A 19,820-nucleotide genomic window follows, 5' to 3' on the forward strand; every position below is an offset into this window, starting at 1 on the left:
TAAAGTGTGATGTCATACCACATAATGCCGCAGACATGTCAACCTGACACGGACATATGATCGCTGCATCCAATCCCATACTTATCCTGATATATCTTACCTCCTTGGTTTGCAGGCACTGATTGGCCATACAGACACCGTTACATGTCTCACCGCCTCATTGGCGTATCACATAGTTGTCAGTGGATCACGGGACCGCACCTGCATCATCTGGGACCTGAACAAGCTGTCGTTTGTGACGCAGTTACGTGGCCATCGAGCCCCGGTGTCTGCTCTCTGTATAAATGAATTAACGGTGAGTGTCTGGATGTTGGTGTAGATTCCAACGTATTGAATAATGCTAAATATGTGGTGGATTTCTCCAGTAATATGTATTCTGGAAAGTGATATATGAGATTCAGAAATGAGAAGAACCTTTAATACCGATCCAATAAGGTAATATTGGTGTACAAAGCATTTATCCTACAGCTCTGAATGTTCTCCAGCTTTTCCAACCTCTGAGGTCTGACCTACACGTCTACAGTAATATCATAGTAGGAAATAACCTAAAATGCTGAGGCTCCATTGTCCCGTGTCTCTTCATAAAGTTCTGCCTGTGTGTCTCTCGTTCTAGGGTGACATTGTATCTTGTGCCGGTACTTATATTCATGTCTGGAGTATTAATGGAAACCCGATTGTCAGCGTGAACACTTTTACTGGACGAAGCCAACAGATCCTGTGCTGCTGCCTATCTGAAATGAATGAGTGGGACACGCAAAACGTCTTCGTCACAGGACATTCAGATGGAGTTGTACGCGTAAGTGAATATTTTTAAGGGATTGTCCGGGGTTAAGCAATTCCTAGGATAGGTCATCAATTGGAGGGGTCGGAGACTGCTCAGTTGAAATCTGCCCCAGCAGAGGACTGATATAGGCACATATGAGGCAGAGAAACAGCCGATTGTTGCCTAGTTGCTGCTGCTGAGTACTGCACTTCTTCACTTAAGTTATTATATGGTGTGAAGACCATGCAGAATTCTGTTATGTTACTTGTTCTCTTAGTTTTGGAGGATGGAATTTTTACAAGTGCCAGAGACGCCCGCCCCAGAACCAGCTGATGCCATGGATATGCCAGATGAATGTTCAGAGACACAAATAGGTATGTGGGCCGTATTTCTTGCCTTTAATTTGCCTGACAATTTTTTTTTCCTATTTTCTCCTATATTCTGCAACTATTAGTGCTCCTTGCAGTTCTCTGATGGTCTAATTTGTCCAACCATGCAGGACATGAGGCTCAGGAAGATGACAGCAGCGATTCGGATGTGGAAGATCAGAGCTCAAGCCAAGACACCAGACTGAAGGACAGCCAGATTCAGCCGAGCAATGTCACTCCCAGGACGAGAGCATCATCTGCTAGAGCCGGCCTGGCAGCTTGGTCAGGAGACAGCGGCTCTGATGACTCCAGACGTTGGTCAGATCAGCTCAGTTTGGATGAAAAAGATGGCTTTGTCTTTGTTAACTATTCTGAAGGTCAATCCAAAGTGCAGTTCCCACAAGTCCAAAGTGGTGGTCAGGCAAGCCAAACTGAGGGCCGCCACTATAACAAACTGAAAACTGGTAAGGGTAACGTAATAATACTATCCTTTACAGGAAATCGGTTCCTCGGTTCTCCAGTGATGACCACATTTATGAAAAATGCATAAAAATTTCTGCACCAGCTCCTTCTTAGGGGGGAGTCCTTTTTTAAATTCCGTACAGTAGGCCACTGATATTGTCCTTCTATTGGGATTAGCCACTGAAGACGACGCTTTTTTTTTTAATGGCAGTTAGCTCATCGATCAGTTGATCAACCCAGACCTGACTTATCTAACCCATGGTTATTACTGAGGACAGCTGCAGAGTGGTGGAACAGATGCTTTATATGTCACCAGTAATAATGGCGGAGCACTCCTGCAACTAGTTGCTCATCCCTCGTGACAGCTGAATCTGTTGATTTCAGCAGGGCCAGATGATCATGTAATGCACATGATGGGGCCCTGATGTGTCCTAGGGGATACCACTGGTGCTGATAAAAATTTAATTTCAGAAGGTTAGGTTGGGTTCTGATGCAGAATGTGTTACTTTATTTCAGGATACAGGTGGGAGCGACAGTTAGTGTTTAGAAGTAAGCTTACTATGCATACAGCCTTTGATCGGAAAGACAACGCGCACCCTGCCGAGATCACAGCACTGGGGATATCCAAGTAAGTGCTTGTACTACACGTGTTGTGTATAGTTCAGGCTCCAGATCTGTGTGACACCGGTAGAGATGTGACTTCACATTCTGTGGTTTTCCAGAATGAAGGATTTAGATTTGCAATATACGGTCAGCTTGTAGACATCTGGCATTGGGCTCCACACAATGTGATAAATGGTGGCATGCAGTGTATTTATCTCGAAACACTGCTAAAAGGTACCTCCATCAGCCAGACACTCCCTGATTACTATGTGCTCATGTGACGATGGAGGAGTTCAGTTTACTTCTCCTGTACCACCGTTTGCTATTTTTAGCTTTATCGGCGATATGATCCGTCTGCAGGATAGGCCATTAATATGAAACAGATGAGGGATCAGCACCCACACTAATCTTCTGTTATTTGTTCTGGTACTGCACTCTCTCTCTTATTCACTTGAATTAGAGATATAGTGTAGTATTTGGTTTCGGCCACAAACAATGCCTATGCCTGCTGCGTTCCACACCATACATCACTTATATCCTTTAACTGTCACATAACACACCTCCCCGACCAGGGTAGGAAGTATAAGTCACTTAAGATAAGCGAGTATACAGACAAAACGGGCTTGCAGTTGCTGCTTTCTGAGCGAACACATTTTATATCTTTTATCACAGGAGTGTTTCTGCCCCATCTTCAGCTCTTTCAGCTTCTCATAAATCAAGTCTATGTTGTAGGAGCTCTGGTGCCTGCTGAGCTTTTATGATATTTACTTCATCTATGATGAGCTCACAGTACTGGAGATGCAGCAGAAACACTCCCATGATAAAACAGGCAGTTTTGTCTGTATACTCACTTATTTTAAGTAACTTATTCTCCCTTCCCCCTGACAATGATTAGACACAGCCATTAGAACAGTACATAGCAGGGGCACGTTTGAGATTATCTCCTCACAGGAACATTTTTTTAACCTATCAAATTGTGGAACTAATTGTTATTCCAAAATCTATTCTTTAAAATGTACCGTACTTTGTTTGTGGGGCAACCTCTTTAAAGTCACTTTAACCAATATATTTAAGAGCTTAATTTTTTCTTAGAATTTTTGTGACTTACACTTTAGTCCATTTTACATTCTCCATTGCTCTGCAGGGATCACAGTAGAATCTTGGTTGGAGACAGCAGAGGACGGGTGTTCAGCTGGTCAGTAAGTGATCAGCCTGGTCGATCAGCTGCTGACCACTGGGTAAAGGATGAAGGGATGGACAGTTGTTCAGGATGTGCAGTGAGGTTTTCCCTGACTGAGAGGAGACACCATTGCCGAAACTGTGGGCAGCTCTTTTGTCAAAAGTGAGTACTTGTCCTGCGAGCTTTGTTCTTTTTCTACTTTCTGACATTATTGCTTTCTCTTTTCTATGTAACATAGACTCTCTTCTATGGCTTGCCATCGTAAATTTATATATTGTTCACCTCTATCATAAAGATGTTTCTGGACTAATGCACAGGATGACTGAGGCAGATGTTTAGTGTAGGAAAGAGTAAAAAAAAAAAAAACTTTTTGTTCTTTGACCATTTAGACTTATCATACTGCATGTAGCTTTCTTGTGTGAGGGCACAAGTTCATAAGAAACCTCATAACTTGTTTTCGGAGTGTGGGAGAAAACTGGATCAACTGAAGGAAACCTGCACAAACACGAAGATATTGCACATTACTAGCTCCTGACATCTGGTTGGGTCTTCAAAAGTTCTATAATAATGAGGGGTCAAGTGGCCGTCTAAGATGCCCATACACCTGAACAGGTGGACCCCTTTGTCTCATATGAAAGTTCGGCTGAGAAGAGTGGGGAAAGCCATTGTCAGACAGCTATGTAGGGGCGACGTAAAAAAAGGATGGTCTAAATTCAAACTGCTCAATGATTATCTTCCTTGACATCATCATTTGAGCAGGAGGTTAGACCAGATGACCTACGAGGTCCCTTCCAACTCTACGATTCTATGATCTGTGAGGGTCAAGAGACCCCTACACACATTTGACAGTTGCCCAGTATTGGCGGGAGGGGAGAGGTTCCGGAGACTTTAATGTATACGTGGCCTTTAAGACGTTCTACATGGCTTCTGCAAGCACCGGTCTTATTTTATGGCTAAAGACAAAGTATAGAGACTTGTAGTGCAATGTGTGAGTAAAGTGCAAGAGTAATATTAAAGATAGTTTGTCAGAACAAAACGACTGTTCAAACCAAGCGCAATCATTTGGCACAACCTTTGCATGGTTGAACTTTTCAGTGCATCTTCCAACCTACCGTATTTTTCAGAATATAAGACGCACCCCGAATTTTAAAAAAGAAAATAGGGGAAAAAAAATAATGTGTCATATGGGGGTCGGTCTTACAGTCTGAATTCAGCTTACCGGGGGGGATTGGTACAGGTGCAGGAGTAATCACAGAGGTTGTTCGGTGGTCCAGGCTAGTGCAGTGGCCTCTGGGAAATCCCATCCCAGGCTGGTGCGGCAGTAGTGCTCTGTGCTGGGGCGGCAGTGTTCTGTGATGGGGTGGCAGCGACGGCTCTTTCTGCTGCGTAGGGGGCTCCGCCGGCATTTTGTCAGAGCCCGGAGGTCCCCGCAGCTCCATTGCTGCGATGCGGTGGCCTCTGGAAAAATGGCAGCTGGGGGCGGCGCATTCTCAGATTCAGATTTCTGCACCGAGATCTGAATTTTCCCGGAGGCCACTGCATCACAACAATGGCGCTGTGGGCTCTGACAGAATGCTGGCAGAGCCCCCCATGCAGCAAAGAGAGCCGCCGCCACCCAGAGCACCGCTGCTGCAGCATTTATTCTGACTATAAGACGCACCCTCATTTTCCCCAAAAAAATTTTGGGGAAAACAAAAGCGTCTTATAGTCCAAACAATACGGTACTCATTTTCAATCAATCTCCGCCCTCCTCTTCCTTAATTTACAGTTCTTGGATAATGATTACAATGTGTCATCTCCATATTTTTGTTGTCTCCAGGTGCAGTCGATTCCAGTCAGAAATCAAGCGACTGAAGATCTCGTCTCCGGTGAGAGTGTGTCAGAACTGTTACTATAATTTACAGCATGAGCGGGGCTCGGAAGAGTCGTCAAGGAACTAGACATCCCTGCACCATTCTACTTACATTGGATACTCCACGTTGTGCTGGAACCAACATTCTCTCCAAACGGGTTGGAACGTAAAATAATCAGTTTACATGCAACTTTTGATTTGTGTTCTGAACACCGCAAGAAAAAGGGATCACTCGACTCAGTGCTGACTTTACCTTGAAGTTAATTACTGAGACTATGGTGAACGTCTACATAATCTAGTTCTGCTGCTACGTCTGCTGGATGAAGAAAGTGCCCAACCAACAGCTCTCAGACTACCTTGTGTTTGTTCTTGTAGAGCAGTAACCCCATACATAGCTTTTCGGACAAATAAGCCACTTACGAAGAAATGATTCAGTCGTGTACAGTTTATTGTAAATAAAATATTGGCCTTTTTATTGAAATCTCCAGTTTAACTTGCCTGTTACATGGGACTTATGGAACTCAAGTAGATCATCAATATACTTTTGTCTGTACTGTCGCTTTGTTCAGCATCTTCTAACATGTCTGTATTTTAAGACATTTCTTTTACCCCCACTCTCGCCAACCAACCTTGCCAAAAAGCATCATGGGGGATCATCTGGCTTATGCTCGGCGCTAATCTACAACTAGTGCTGTAATCGCCAACTTAGCAACCCTTCAGTTCAGAATCAGTAGTGCCTCCATTCATCATTATGATTTAGTTTCTGAATTCGGTGCATGTCTAGGGGTTCAGGCGTTGTGCACCATGTGATACTAAAACTGCATACGTGACACATGTCTGTGAAATGTCTTGTGATGTGAAAAAGATGCGGAATTACGGGATAGGGAGTACTCCAGTATTGTGTTACATCCCTCACATATAGACACAGCCGAAGTGCATCACAACGCAGCCTGCCTGGGGATGAAAAGTTAAAGGGAATATGTCAGCAGGTTTTGACTATGAAATCTGACAACAGCATTATATAAGAGCTGAGTCCCTGATTCCAGCGATGTATCACTTAGTTTGAGTGCTGCAGCTGTGACAGAATCCGTTTTCTCTGCTGCAGATCTGGCAGTGCTCAGAATGCTGAGCTGTGTATAACCCCGCTATTACCACTGATTGGCTGCTTCCTGTGTACATTGTATGTTGACAAAAAGCTCCTAATCAGTGGTGGGGTTGGAATGGGACATATTTAACACTTAAGCCCCCGTCACACAGAGTCACAAGTTTTGTGACGCAACTGCGATCTCACCAGCGAGATCGCTGTGTGTGACACTGAGCAGCGACCGGCCCCCCTGCCGGTTATCGCTGATCGTCCTGGAATAGCATCGCTGCGTGTGACAGGCGGGAGACCAGCGATCAGTGCGCCGGTAACTAAGGTAAATGCAGGGTTTCTAAGCACCGCGCGGTGCTTAGAAACCCGATGTGTACCTTAGTTACCAGCGCGCTGATGCAGGGAGCTGGTAACCAAGGTACACATCGGGTTTCTAAGTGACGCACACCGCTTAGAAACCCGATGTGTACCTTAGTTACCAGCTGCCTGCATCAGCGCACTGGTAACTAACGTACACAGCGACGCCGCTGGTGCTGATTGCTGGTGAAGCTGCCTGTGTGATAGCTCACCAGCAATCATGTAGCGACTCACCAGCGATCCCGACAACGATATGTGTGACCAGGGCCCTTAGTTCTCTAGTGATAATCTCCTGCTGATAAAACTAATTTTATTGACACAGCACCTAATAAGTGACTCATCACCAGAATCAGGGTCTCCATCCCTACATCATGCTGCTCTCAGGTTACATGGCAAGACACTAGTGACAGATTCCATTTAAGCCCTAGATTTGACTCTGTCCAGTTGTATGGAAAGATGGCATATGTCTTTGTGCCTTGGTTTTAATGACACTCGCAAGCCATAGTCAATTGCATAGGCCCAGGAATAATGGAATATATATATAAAATATATATATATGTATGTATAGTGGTTGCATGACTGATCGTTCCATGCATAGCACAAATTTTAGCATTCATTTCTTAGCGAGTTGATCAGTGCATAGTCGTGTGTAGCGGCACAGGGCATTTTTGAATAAAGTCACATGACTTTTTTTTTTTTTTATGAAATTCTATAAATTTTAATTCCTGTCTATAAAGGGAATTTTCAGATTTCTGCTGAGACGTGATCACTGTATGTGATGATTTCTGGAGGCCTGTGCTAATATCCTATAAACTGCAAAAATGAATGACCCCAGTAAAGCAATACAATGACAGATCAAACCAGTGGAGTAGATTTTTAGCATTAATTTATTATTTAAAAGATTTTTTTTTTTTTTTTTTACTTAAGGCCTCATTATCTAATCTGGTGCTAGTCTAATGAAAACTGGCACCTTCGAGAGTTTGTCTTCTGAGAGCTCTCGTCAAGGCCTACACTCATTGCAACACTTTCCACCTTGGAGAATCTTGTGTCGAACGCCATAATCATTTATTACTCAGTTCCATGACTATTACAGTGCACAATCACATTTTACCCAAGAGGATGCTACATATGACATAAGGATGTCTACATAGGCCTAAGACAAATAAGAGCTTTGGTCCTAAACATGGCGGCTATCTAAGTGCTTCCTCGCATTTCCAGACATTCAATTCCCGAATGTTAGGCCGATTCCTTGCTATGGTTGCTTAATAACGTGTAATACTCTCCTTCACTAGTCAGTAATTATGTTGGTTTTATGATTATCACTATAAAAACTCCAACATATTCTTAAAATATTTCTCTTTCTTCAATAATTACCAACGTCGCTCAAAGGTGTACATTGCCGCTAAATACAAACGATGAGAAATCTTGCTTTGTTTGCACTAGACTGATATTTTCTATATTTTTGTGCATCTCCCAACCATTCTGTTTTCTTGTCAAATTCCCATTTTCCTATTGAAAATGGATGGGGCTTATTGATGGGGTATCGCCCACCGACCACTGGATAACCGGTTCCAGTTTTGTACATACGTATCGGGCGATACGCCTCTGAGCAGTGTTAATATAAAGCCCTCAGTGGTACTTTTATTATTCTACAGATGCATGAATTACAAGAAACTCTACAAATGGGCGGGAAAGAAGGGGGATCAAATGGGTTTTTTCCTAGAAAAATGTATACATACTGTATATGATGGCCTATTTCTGATCACCTAAAGGAACATGAGACCAGTCTAACCCTTCTACAAACACCCATGTATCCGCCCGTATATTGTATTGTCATGCTTTTCGGGCTTTGTAAGAGGCTCACCTCAGTCCCATAGAACACTATCAATAAATTATTTTGCACCTTTATGTAATATAGCAGTAGTAGCCAAATTTTATTTTTGTTCTGTATCATTTCGAGACTCATTTGGATTCATAACGAGAAAAACAACAAAAAAAAAAGTGTATAAAAACAAATATTTATGCAGTGGAAAGAAGCAAAAAAATTTTTAGGAAGTCTTTTTCATTTCAGCAAGTTTTGTTACTTGTTGCATGAGTAATTAACACAGCTGACTTTTTGTGTCAGTGCAATGTAAATTTTATTTTGTCCTGTTATTAACATGTACGGCCTTACAGACAGCGATGTATTTATATGGCAGCCGATAGCTTGCGATGACTGAAGAGAGGAATTTTGTACTGTATTGCAGAATTCGGTAGTTTTTTTTGGTAGTTAAATGTTTACAGCCTGGAGAAACTAGCGGGCAGTCTGTAATATCTGAATGTTTATTGTATATCTGTCTCAAAATCAAGAAAGTAGAGTAACACAATTACAATACATGACTAAATGCAATAGGTCAGTAACTTAAGTTAATTTTTTTTTCATTATGAATAAAATACCTGCTATTTACCACCAATACAATGGCTGTCTCTTTCTTCCACAATGTCAATCAATGTATATAAAGGTATCCTTTATTTCTTTACACACATCAAGTCAATGTCTACTGGACCACAGGTTATTGTATGTGTTATTCTGGTGTCAGCCTGTTAAATGGAACGATCAGTTGGTATTTACGTGTGTAAGGCCTCCTTCACACATCATACTTTCGATACTGGAAAAACCAGAACTGGTGTTATCAAGGTTGTGTGTTCAAGTGAAACACTTGTGTGCGACATCCGTGTGACACGTACCAAAATAGAATGCAGAATAGAAATGACAAATGTTTAGGTGTTAGATATCTATCTCTTTACATCTTTATCTTTGAGATTTATAATCTATTTACCCCCTATCATTAGTGCTTTGCGTGTGTAGTTTACTGTACTTGTATTAAGTTAAAATATAATTGGAAAAAAATGAAGTACCCTCTATTTTTGTTAACCAGCAAAGGTAAAGCAGACAACTGTGAGCTGATATTATCAGGCTGGGAAGGTCCTTGGTTATTGGGCCCTTGACAGCCGAAAAATACAAGCCCACAGCTTCCCCCTAAATGGTGCATCACATTAGATGCGCTAATTCTGGCATTTTGCCTCAGCTCTTCCCACTTGCTCTGGTGCAGTGGCAATCGAAGTAATGGTAATGCTAGTTGGGGTTGATCAGAGCTGCAATTTGTCAAAAATCACCTCAAGCATCAAGCCCTGATGTTCATGATGAAGAGGTGTCTTCAGACATTGTATTCTGGTACGTGGCACACGGATGTCACTCTTGTCATCCGTGAGAAATTGTGCGATATGTATCGGCATAAGCGCTGCTGTGGAAAAAATGGATGGGTCACACGGTCTGTGTGCAGACGCATAGATTGTAATGGGTGTCCATGTGTAAGTGTCTCCAATACATGTGAAAAATGACACCACACGTACCAGAAACACTGACTTTTGAAGAAGGCCGAAGGCATGGTTCAGACATCAAGAAAATAGGGGGGGGAAGCCAGCACTGCTTAAGGTTAGAACGCATAAATTGGAGTGCATATGCACATAATGTCTAGATGTATTCAAAAATGAGATATTTAGCAAAAAAATTGATCAATTCAATTGAGCCACCCCGCCGCGCCAAGGCAATCTCATATGGGGGGTCCTACTCTATATATTTTTAATAAATGCTGTGCCATTACGGCCTCCTAAATACACTTAGAGCATGACCATATCAAGTGCAAACTGTACCTGAACATTACTGGATCGCTCCCATGAAGCCATTGTGATGGATTAGGCTGCTGTGCACACACACGGCAGCCCCACCCTGCCCCAAGCTTTATTTAATTGTGCACCTGTGTCTGGACCAACATCGCCCTTCATCTATGTTTGCTGGTCAGGCAATGTGTGGAGGCCATTCCTGATATGTCTGTGTTCAGACCTGGTTGGCCTTCATCTGCACTTGCTCTATCTGGCTTCATGGGAGCGATCCAGTAATGTTCAGGTACAGATTGCACTTGATGTGGTCATGCTCTAAATGTATTTAGGAGGCCGTAATGGCACAGCATTTATTAAAGATATATAGAGTAGGACCCCCCATATGAGATTGCCTTGGCGCGGCGGGGTGGCTCAATTGAATTGATCAATTTTTTTGCTAAATATCTCATTTTTGAATACAGCTAGACATTATGTGCATATGCACTCCAATTTATACGTCCTAACCTTAAGCAGTGCTGGCTTCCCCCCCTATTTTCTTATGGTTCAGACATGCTTGTTTCATGTTCCATATAGGAACCTTATCTCCCAATTCAGACTTACAGCCCTACCAAGTGTGAATGAAGTTGCAAATTCAGCTCCATAAATGCCTCAGTCCAAGTATTGTTGTCCGTAAGCAGAATGGATCCATGTATAGTTACTTCTGGTATGTTTATTTACACTGCTCTAAAAAAACGAAGGGGGATCACTGGCACATCAGAGTGTAAAGTGTAACCCAAGTCAGTTATACTTCAGCGATATCAATCAGTAAAGAAGCATACACTATTGTGAATCGATAGCCATTACTTTGGTGTAAATGAAAGTGACAATTGTACTGGAAAGACAACATAACCATCAAATGGCGAATTGTGATGTAGGTGGTAGTTACACACATTTAGACCAGTTTTTCTGTCACCCATCACAGCAACAATGAAAGGAAATCAGCCCTTCAAGGACGGGAATTCTTCAAGATAAAAAGGGCAGCACCTCTAACCGCGTCAGTGGTTTCCTGTTCTTGACAGGGGGAACATTCTTGCATGGTGGCAGAAGACTGGAAGTAAGAAAAGTTCCCAGACCTGGGCTGGTCGATTCGGGCAGGGCACCATCTGCTGCGGCCGGCGCTGAGAGCGCCACATGGGGGCCGTTGGGGTCTCATCTGTCGGACAGGTGGAGGTTGTGGCGCCATCACTGCATGTGGCTGACAGCCAATTGTCCTGGCACAGTCACAGGGCGCAGACCAGAAGTCGCACCCTGATGACTCAGTCGGGACCTTTCACCTGGGTTAATACTTTCAAGGTGGGTACAGGAAGCTGCAAGAGTGCATCAGCTGGCGAGCTCCTGAAGTCAGCATATTTAAGGGTTGATCGTTGGCAAGGCAGGGGCGTGTCTGGAGACACAGCAGCACTCCGAGGCTGGAGATGTTGTGGCTGCACTGGCTCAGTGTCTAAAGCGCCCTCAGAAGAAACCGCGGCCACACCACGACAAGCGTGAGGGACGCTCAAGCGGAGAACGCTGGACCAAGGAATCCTGGTCAAGTCTGCACAGCTCCAGCAGATTAGATGATTCTGCAGTCTCCAAACGAGAGATTTCGGACGACATTCTGCCTCTTGACGGTATCCCTTTATATCCTCTTGTGAGTGATCTAAGAAAGTCAGCTTATCAATGAGGGTTTCCCTTTCTCACTCTTCTCTTACCTCTGTGGCTAGGAGCCCCCATAGAAATATTAATTGCAGAGTTTGTGCTCTGTGTGGTCAGAGGTTAGTCAGGGTAGGAAAAATTGTGCCAGCCTTGTATTGACAAAACCATATCCGAAGGGACCTCAAATTTTGCCTCCAGTTTAAAATCTCTCATTAAAACGGAGATGGAGAATTCGTTGAGATTCCTATCCCACTCGGATGAACAACACAGACACAAGACCAAGAGATCGCCCACATTATCAGCTACAGAGTCAGACAAGGGGCTTTTGAATGATTATTCAGGTTCATCCTCATCCAAAAGCGACTCAGGGGCAGGTAATTTTATCTCCTTTAAGAAGTAGACAAAGCAATGGGCTTATTCAACTAGAAAAAAAAAGTTCAGGACAATTTTTTGGACTCTGGATCAGAGAAAGTGTAAAACCGTCCCTAATAATAAGAAAGTACAAGTACGGTACTCATAAATAACGAATGGGAAAGAACAGAAAAAAGGTCACCTTCATTCAAGAGGAAAAACCCCTTTGAAGAGGAGGTGACAACGTCCTGGAATAAAGCCCCAAAACTGGATGTTGCTATTTCCAAAGCCTCAAGGAAATCATCCATTCCCTTGTAAGATGCAGGTTTATTAAAAGACCCCCTAGACAGAAAAATTGATACTTTTAAAATCCTTTTCTCAAGGGCACCTGGAAGTCGTTGGCAGGTGCACTGAAACCAGCCATAGCGGCAATTTGTACAACCAGATCACTTATGATCTTGCTGAGTAGATTAGAAGATCAGCTGAGGGATAACTCAACCCGAGACTCCATATTCACCACACTCCCAGTAATAAAAAGGGCGGCGGCGGCCTTCCTGTCGGATGCCAAGGCAGATTCAGCTAGATTGGCAGCAAGGTTAGCAGCATTATCTAATAGACTGGTTAAAATGCTGGTCAGAGGACATACAGGCAAAAGGGAATTTGTGCTCTCTCCCTGGAAGATATCCTTGAGAAGGCAGGGGATAATAAGAAAGGGTTCCATCCACAGGTGACTGTGTAGCACTTAACAGTCTGGAACTTGAGAGGTCATTGCTAGAGGGCAAAGGGTTCTCTTCTAGTCTGGTCTCCATTTTACTTAGTAGTACAGTAGGGTGCCAAATCACTATCAGAATTTATGGTGGAACCTGGAAGACGTTACGGTCATCCACAGGGTCCACTTTGTTGGGAAAGATACCGCTAAAAAAAAAAAATCCCATAGTTCCTTCAGAAAGGGCTAGAGCGTGGTCTTGGGGTAAACACCTTGAAAGTCCAAATCAAGTTTTGGCCCTGGGAGCACAATGCAACTGTAACCATGCAGGTAACAAATGTGTGTCTAGATTTGTTAAGGTACAGTTGTGGCCAAAAGTATTGACACCCCTGCAATTCTGCCAGATAATACTCAGTTTCTTCCTGAAAATGACTGCAAACACAAATTCTTTGGTATTATCTTCATTTAATTTGTCTTAAATGAAAAAACACAGAAGAGAATGAAGCAAAAAGCAAAACATTGATCATTTCACACAAAACTCCAAAAATGGGCCAGACAAAAGTATTGGCACCCTCAGCCTAATACTTAGTTGCACAACCTTTAGCCAAAATAACTGCGACCAACCGCTTCCGGTAACCATCAATGAGTTTCTTACAATGCTCTACTGGAATTTTAGACCATTCTTCTTTGACAAACTGCTCCAGGTCCCTGATATTTGAAGGGTGCCTTCTCCAAACTGCCATTTTTAGATCTCTCCACAGGTGTTCTATGGGATTCAGGTCTGGACTCATTGCTGGCCACCTTCGAAGTCTCCAGTGCTTTCTCTCAAACCATTTTCTAGTGCTTTTTGAAATGTGTTTTGGGTCATTGTCCTGCTGGAAGACCCATGACCTCTGAGGGAGACTCAGCTTTCTCACCCTGGGCCCTACATTATGCTGCAAAATTTGTTGGTAGTCATCAGACTTCATAATGCCATGCACACGGTCAAGCAGTCCAGTGCCAGAGGCAGCAAAGCAACCCCAAAACATCAGGGAACCTCCGCCATGTTTGACTGTAGGGACCGTGTTTTTCTTTGAATGCCTCTTTTTTTTCTCCTGTAAACTCTATGTTGATGCCTTTGACTAAAAAGCTCTACTTTTGTCTCATCTGACCAGAGAACATTCTTCCAAAACGTTTTAGGCTTTTTCAGGTAAGTTTTGGCAAACTCCAGCCTTGCTTTTTTATGTCTCGGGGTAAGAAGTGGGGTCTTCCTGGGTCTCCTACCATACAGTCCCTTTTCATTCAGACGCCAACGGATAGTACGGGTTGACACTGTTGTACCCTCGGACTGCAGGGCAGCTTGAACTTGTTTGGATGTTAGTCGAGGTTCTAGATCCAACATCCGCACAATCTTGCGTTGAAATCTCTTGTGAATTTTTCTTTTCTGTCCACATCTAGGGGGGTTAGCCACAGTGCCATGGGCTTTAAACTTCTTGATGACACTGCGCGCGGTAGACACAGGAACATTCAGGTCTTTGGAGATGGACTTGTAGCCTTGAGATTGCTCATGCTTCCTCAAAATTTGGTTTCTCAAGTCCTCAGACAGTTCTTTGGTCTTCTTTCATTTCTCCATGCTCAATGTGGTACACACAAGGACACAGGACAAAGGTTGAATCAACTTTAATCCATGTCAACTGGCTGCAAGTGTGATTTAGCTACTGCCAACCCCTGTTAGGTGCCACAGGTAAGTTACAGGTGCTGTTAATTACACAAATTAGAGAAGCATCACATGATTTTTCGAACAGTGCCAATACTGTTGTCCACCCTCTTTTTTATGTTTGGTGTGGAATTATATCCAATTTGGCTTTGTGTTTTTTCATTAAGACAAATTAAATGAAGATAATGATAAAGAATTTGAGTTTGCAATTATTTTCAGGAAGAAACTGAGTATTATCTGACAGAATTTCCGGTGGAGTCAATATTTTTGGCCACAACTGTATGTGTTAGATCCAGACCGCTCCCAGTAGCAAGAACTCCTTGGAATTTAAATTTAGTTCTAAATGTATTAACAGAATCGCCCTTTAAGTTCAGGGACCATAAAAAGTCACACTGAAAACAATACTGCTAGTAGCCTTAACATCAGCTCGTAGGGTGAGTGACATACAGGCTCTATTTGCAGACCCCACTCTTCACCCTTGTATTTTAATATAGCGCAATCTTGGCCCGACCAGACTTTTACCTAAGGTTGTATCCAAATTTCATAGGTGGCAGGAGATGGCTCTACCGTCCTTCTGTCCTGACCCTAAAAATAGTAAAAAGGGTAAGTTTCACATCTTAGATGTTAGATGCCTTCTTCAGAATTTAACATCTACTTGGAGGAAGGATAGGGCTCTATTCATCTCCTTTTAGGGCCCTAGGAAAGTAACAAGTTTCAAAAGGTACCCTATCATGGTGGATAAGAGAGTTTAATGGCCTGTAAGAGGGCAGGCAGAGTGGCTCCCGGCAACCTGAAAGCCTCCTCTACAAGAGCGATGACTGTGTCCTGGGCAGAAAGAGCGGACGCGTCCATCAAACAAATCTGTAAGGCAGCAACTTGGTCATCACCTTCTACCTTTTTATAACCACTATAGACTAGATCTCGCTGCCTTCTCTGATCTCACATTTGTGAGAACGGTTCTACAGGCTGCGTTCCATCCCTAATATATGGCTAATTCTCACGTTGGTGCTGTCATGGGTGACAGAAAAACACGTATATTACTTACCGATAATGTGTTTGCTCGGAATCCACGACAGCACCCTTATATTCCCTCCCGTTACTAAGATGATCACCATCTGGTTGGTGGGTTTTTATGCTGCACATCCTTCTGTGGAAGTTTGAAATGGAGATTATACGGGTGCTTCTCACAAAATTAGAATATCATCAAAAAGTTAATTTATTTCAATTCTTCAGTACAAAAAGTGAAACTCATATTACATAGAGTGATTACAAACAGAGTGATCTATTTCAAGTGTTTGTTTTTTTTCGGTTAATGTTGATGATTATGGCTTAAAGCCAATTAAAACCCCAAAATCACTCTCAGTAAATTAGAATACCGTATATACTCGCGTATAAGCCGAGATTTTCAGCCCATTTTTTTGGGCTGAAAGTCCCCCTCTCGGCTTATAAGCGAGTCATATACCAGGTCGGTGGGGGAGGATCAGGGGTGTCAGGTTATACTTGCCCCCTCCTGGCGCAGTCTCTGCAGCCCCTCCCTTCTCCCAGGTCTCGGGCTCCTTCTTGCAGCGGTCATGTGGTACCGCTCATTAAAGTCATGAATATGCACATATTTATGACTTTACTGAGCGGTACCATGTGACCGCTGCAGGAAGGGGCTGCACAGAGACCGCGCCAGGAGGGGGTAAGTATATTCTATATTTACCGATCCCGGGTCCATCACTGCGCGCTGCTCTGCTGTCTTCCGTCCTCTGTCTGTGATGTTCAAGCAGAGGGCGCGATGATGTAGTTAGTGCGCGCCCTATGCCTGAATGTCACTGACAGAGGGACCCGGCAGACACAGGGGCGCGCAGCAATGGACGGAGGATCGGTAAGTATCGCCAGTGCCGGGGTCCTGAGCCAGCAGTGACCCCGGCACCTGGCCCCCCCGTGACGGAAAGGTATTTCTTTTTTGTTTCTATTTGTGGTGGCAGCAGCAGCATATGGGGGGTATATTATGGAGCACCTTATGGAGCAGCATATGGGGGGTATACTGTGGAGCACCTTATGGAGCAGCATATGGGGGTATACTATGGAGTACCTTATGGAGCAGCACATGGGGGCATAATCTATGGAGCAGGATATGGGGGCATAATCTATGGAGCAGGATATGGGGGCATAACCTTTATGGAGCATCTTGTGGGGCCATAACCTTTATGGAGCATCTTATGGGGTATATTCTGTGGAGCATCTTATGGAGCCATTATTAACCTTTGTGCAGCATTATATGGGGCGTATTTTGTATGAAGCATCTTATGGGGCCCATCATGAACTGTATGAAGCATTATATGAGGCTCCTGATTCATATGGATATTCAAAAACATTTAGCCTACTGATGTCTCAATTAATTTTACTTTTATTGGTATCTATTTTTATTTTTGAAATTTACCAAAAGCTGCTGCATTTTCCACCCTAGGCTTATACACGAGTCAGTGAGTTTTCCCAGTTTTTTGTGGCAAAATTAGGGGGGTCGGCTTATACACGAGTATATACGGTACTTTATAACACCAGCTTGAAAAATCATTTTCAAATCCAAAATGTTGGCCTACTGAAATGTATGTTCAGTAAACGCACTTGTAGTAATTAATGCAAAAAAAAAGCCCCAACATCAATGCAGCATGGCATGGAGGTGATCAGCATGTGGCACTGCTGAGGTGTTATGGAAGCCCAGGTTGCTTTGATAGCAGCCTACAGCTCGTCTGCGCTGTTGGGTCTGGTGTCTCTCATCTTCCTCTTGACAGTACTTCATAGATTCTCTATGGGGTTAAGGTCAGGTGAGTTTGCTGCCAATCAGGCACAGTGATAGTTGTTTTTAAACCAGGTATTGGCACTTTTCTCAGTGTGGACAGAAGCCAAGTCCTACTGGAGAATGAAATTTCCAGCTCCAAAAAGCTTGTCGGCAGAGGGAAGCATGAAATGTTCTAAAATTTCCTGGTAGACGGCTGCGCTTGACTTTGGTCTTGTAAAACACAGTGGACCTACACCAGCAGATGACATGGCTCCCCAAACCATCACTGATTGTGGAAACTTCACACTAGACCTCAAGCAGCTTGGATTGTGGCCTCTCCACCCTTCCTCCAGACTCTGGGACCTTGATTTCCACATGAAATACAAAATTTACTTTCATTTGAAAACCACACCTTGGACCACTGAGCAACAGTCCAGTTCTTTTTCTCCTTGGCCCAGGAAGACGCTTCTGACGTTGTCTATTGGTCATGGGTGGCATAACACAAGGAAAGCGACACTTGTAGCCCATGTCCTAGATACGTCTGTGTGTGGAGGCTCTTGAAGCAATTACTCCAGCAGCAGCCCACTCCTTGTGGATCTCCCCCAAATTCTTGAATGACCTTTTCTAAACAATCCTTCCAAGGCTGCGGTTATCCCGGTTGCTTGTGCACCTTTTTCTCTTTCAAATGATTTTTATTGTAATTTTCATTTTAAAGGGAAAGAGGGGGATACAGAAGGGTAAAAAGGGGAAATAAAATTTAGAGCGCTCCGCTCTACTTTCAACTTTGGTCATGAAAATACTGTAACAGATACTTATACAGTTCAGATTATAAGCACATTAAATAATAAGTATTATATAAAGCAGTCTTATCGGAACTTAGATATTTCTCAAAGTGGGAGGTATGGAATTCTATTTAATGTACGTGAATGGAAGGCTATTTTCTCTTCCATCCAACTGTACGCAAGAGGTCAATAATATCATCAAGTTTAGGCACGTCAGGTTTTCTCCACCATGTAGCGATGCAATTTTTAACCGTCACAAGGATATGTACAATCACATATTTGATAGATGGGCAGACTTTCTCTAGGTCCAAGGACAAAAGCACCATTCTTGGGGTGATTTCAATAGGAGTTCGAGATAGTGAGGCTACGTGGAGTTGGATTTGCTTCCATAAACCTTTCAGTTTCGGGCAACACCAGAATATATGGTATAGGTTTCCGGGCTGTAGGCATCCCCTCCAGCATAAAGGTGAAATGTCTGTGCTGATATGTGCGAGATGTGTTGGTGTATGATACCAACAAAGCATTACCTTTAGATAGGTCTCAAGCAGGCTCATCGACACTGTAGATCTATAGGAGAGTTTTATTGCATGTGCCCACTGGTCCAATTGTATAGTAGAGTTGAGGTCTGTCTCCCACCTGGACATGTAAACATTTTTTGAGATTTCGAAATCACCATTAAAGTGAAGATAAATATTTTTAAGAGACCATTTAATTTTTAGAGTGGGGTTATCCACTAATGTGGCGATGAGGTTCAAATTGGAGACTTTATTAAGCCTTAGTTTCTGGATACTATCTTTCAACATCCTAAACGGCATAAATTCTACAAAAGGAAGAGGGAATCTTTCTCGGAGCTGAGAGAAAGTGAGCAGTTGATTTCCGTCCCACAGGTCCCCGACTCGTGTAACTTTTAAGTCAGACCATACTTTTGATATTGCGGATTTAAAGAGGGTCACAACAAATTTTAGGGGCAAAGATTTTAGGATAGCTAATTTATCGTCGTGTTTTTTTAATTTAGCACATTTCCTCCAGACATCGAAAGTGGCGTCAAAGATCGGATGTCCATGTGATCTTGATGTGCATTCTATGATGAATTTAAGTAACAGATCACTTAAGGGTATATAATCATTTTGGGCCAGTTCTAAGTCTAACCATAAAGGATGTTCCCCCTCTCTAAACCAATGGTTACTATGCCCAATAAGGGTCGCTTGATGGTAGGCCCATAGGTTTGGCAAAGCCACACCTCCATTGTTTTTACTTCTGTACATAACATTACAAGCTATCTGCGGTTTCTTATTTTGCCAGATAAACAAATTTATTAGATTTTGCAGCTTATTTACCAGTTTCAAGTGAATTTTCAAAGGGATTGTTCTAAAAATATATAAAATCTTAGGTAAAATGAAAGATTTAACCACCAGCACCCTTCCAAACAATGTGAGTTCCAGAAGGCCGAAGTGGGCAAAATCTTTAGACATAGTTTTAGTGAGAATATCGATGTTGGATGACACAATA

At 43.0% G+C, this 19,820-nt stretch overlaps 1 protein-coding gene across 6 annotated transcripts in view; it reads left to right on the plus strand.

The window, feature by feature from the left end:
* WDFY3 (WD repeat and FYVE domain containing 3) overlaps positions 1-9,136 on the plus strand; it is a 436,497-nt gene extending 427,361 nt beyond the window's left edge. For all 6 annotated transcript variants that reach the window (XM_073541724.1, XM_073541677.1, XM_073541696.1 and 3 more), the window contains 7 exons: positions 116-295; positions 614-796; positions 1,041-1,137; positions 1,263-1,595; positions 2,110-2,221; positions 3,341-3,538; positions 5,196-9,136. In XM_073541724.1, coding sequence (XP_073397825.1) covers positions 116-295; positions 614-796; positions 1,041-1,137; positions 1,263-1,595; positions 2,110-2,221; positions 3,341-3,538; positions 5,196-5,316 — 1,224 coding nt within the window. In that variant the 3' untranslated portion in view covers positions 5,317-9,136. The remainder of the gene's footprint in view (positions 1-115; positions 296-613; positions 797-1,040; positions 1,138-1,262; positions 1,596-2,109; positions 2,222-3,340; positions 3,539-5,195) is intronic.
* The last annotated feature ends 10,684 nt before the right edge of the window (positions 9,137-19,820 follow it).

Source organism: Dendrobates tinctorius, unplaced genomic scaffold (assembly GCF_039654945.1).
Source record: "Dendrobates tinctorius isolate UK_male_01 unplaced genomic scaffold, ASM3965494v1 ptg000011l, whole genome shotgun sequence".
Taxonomy (NCBI): domain Eukaryota; kingdom Metazoa; phylum Chordata; class Amphibia; order Anura; family Dendrobatidae; genus Dendrobates; species Dendrobates tinctorius.